The sequence below is a fragment of the Podarcis raffonei genome, chromosome 16 (genome assembly GCF_027172205.1).
Source record: "Podarcis raffonei isolate rPodRaf1 chromosome 16, rPodRaf1.pri, whole genome shotgun sequence".
In the NCBI taxonomy this organism is placed as follows: Eukaryota; Metazoa; Chordata; class Lepidosauria; order Squamata; family Lacertidae; genus Podarcis; species Podarcis raffonei.
Genome location: NC_070617.1, coordinates 32902716 through 32904113, shown reverse-complemented (window position 1 = coordinate 32904113; position 1398 = coordinate 32902716). Strand labels below are relative to the sequence as shown.

The 1398-nt window shown below is 48.6% G+C and overlaps 1 protein-coding gene across 1 annotated transcript; it reads left to right on the top strand.

Moving 5' to 3' along the window:
* The first annotated feature begins 209 nt into the window (after window positions 1-209).
* On the top strand, window positions 210-550 carry LOC128403835 (NADH dehydrogenase [ubiquinone] 1 alpha subcomplex subunit 3-like). Its single transcript, XM_053368932.1, has one exon. It carries the CDS (start codon window positions 218-220, stop codon window positions 470-472), a length of 255 nt encoding a protein of 84 aa, XP_053224907.1. The 5' UTR covers window positions 210-217; the 3' UTR covers window positions 473-550.
* Window positions 551-1398: the final 848 nt, after the last annotated feature.

Below are 1398 nucleotides of genomic sequence, written 5' to 3'. Positions count from 1 at the left end.
CTCCCTCAGAAGGTGGTGGCCTCTCCTTCATGGGAGGTTTTTAAACAGAGGGCTGCGTGGTCATCTATCACTGATTTTTTGGAGATCGTTCCTGCATTGCAGGAGGCTGGGCTGGAAGACCCTTGGGATCCCTTCCAACTTGACTGTCAGGCTTTGGGGGACCCTATCCCTCCCATGGTGGCAGCAAAGAAGCAGAGAAAAGGGCTTTCCTTTCAAGATGGCTGCACTGAGCAAAATTATCCCATTTCTGAAAAATGCATGGGGAAAGGATCCAGTTGTCGTTCTCTCTTTTGGCATTGGTTTTATGGCTTTGGTGGCACCGTGGGTCAGTCCCTTAACAAAATACAGCACCATGATGAACCAGGCTGTACCATATCCAGTTCCAGTTTGGGATGGTGGCAATATGCCAGATATTCCCTCCCTCCCTTGTGACAAGGAAGGACCAAGTCTTGAATGGCTAAAGAACTTCTGAGATGGGCCCTTGTGATGAACAGGCCTAGAGAACCAACACTGAAGGGGCAACCCAGTCCTGCACTGCTCTCTGCTCTTTTGTGTAACATTTTCAGGATATAATAAACTTGCTAACTGAAGAAGAAGAAGAAGAAGAAGAAGAAGAAGAAGAAGAAGAAGAAGGGAGAAAGGAAGAGTTCTTACCAATTAGTTCATTCATTAATCACAGCAAGAGACAAAGGAATGCACTCTCTCTCTCTAGATAATGGCGTTGGTCCAAGTAAAGTCCCACCCCCTACGTCTCTCCTATTCTACGTCATTCCTGTGCTTTCTGCCTCTGATATCTCTGTTCTGCTACCCATTATGCTCTCCTGCTTCTGGGAAAGGGGGGGTCAGGAATGCTGTCCACTGACACTGAATCTGTCATCTGTCTCTCCCCTGGTGCTTCCTCTTCCTCCTACTCCTCTCCCAATATTTCCCAGCTTCTCCCCTCTGCAGCCAGTGAACTACGACCTTCTGCAAACCACTATTCTAAATCTATACTGTCCTCCTGTCCTTGGGGAGCTTCAGGAGAAGGGGGGCGGTCCCCACCATTCCTCCTCAGTCCAGCCCCTGACACTGACTGTTCTGTGTTGCTGGGTTACAGCTCCCATCATTCCTTGGGGAAAGGGCACAGCTTAGTGGCAGAGCATCTGCTTTGTATGCACAATGCCCCTGGTTCAATTCTTGACATCTCCATCTAGGGCTGGTATCTGTCCCCTGCTTAAAACCCTGGAGAACTGCTGCTAGGAGTACCCAGAAATAAAGAACACTCCCTAGTAAAGTAAGACAGTTGAAGCATGTGTGGAGATACAACAGTGACAGGGAACCCATTGCAATGATGATGGTGGTGGTGGTGGTGGTGGTGATATATTATTTATACCCCGCCCATCTGGCTGGGTTTCCTCA

Bases quoted from the DNA above. Each gene is read 5' to 3' on its own strand.
- LOC128403835 (XM_053368932.1), top strand. From the start codon at position 218: ATGGCTGCACTGAGCAAAATTATCCCATTTCTGAAAAATGCATGGGGA.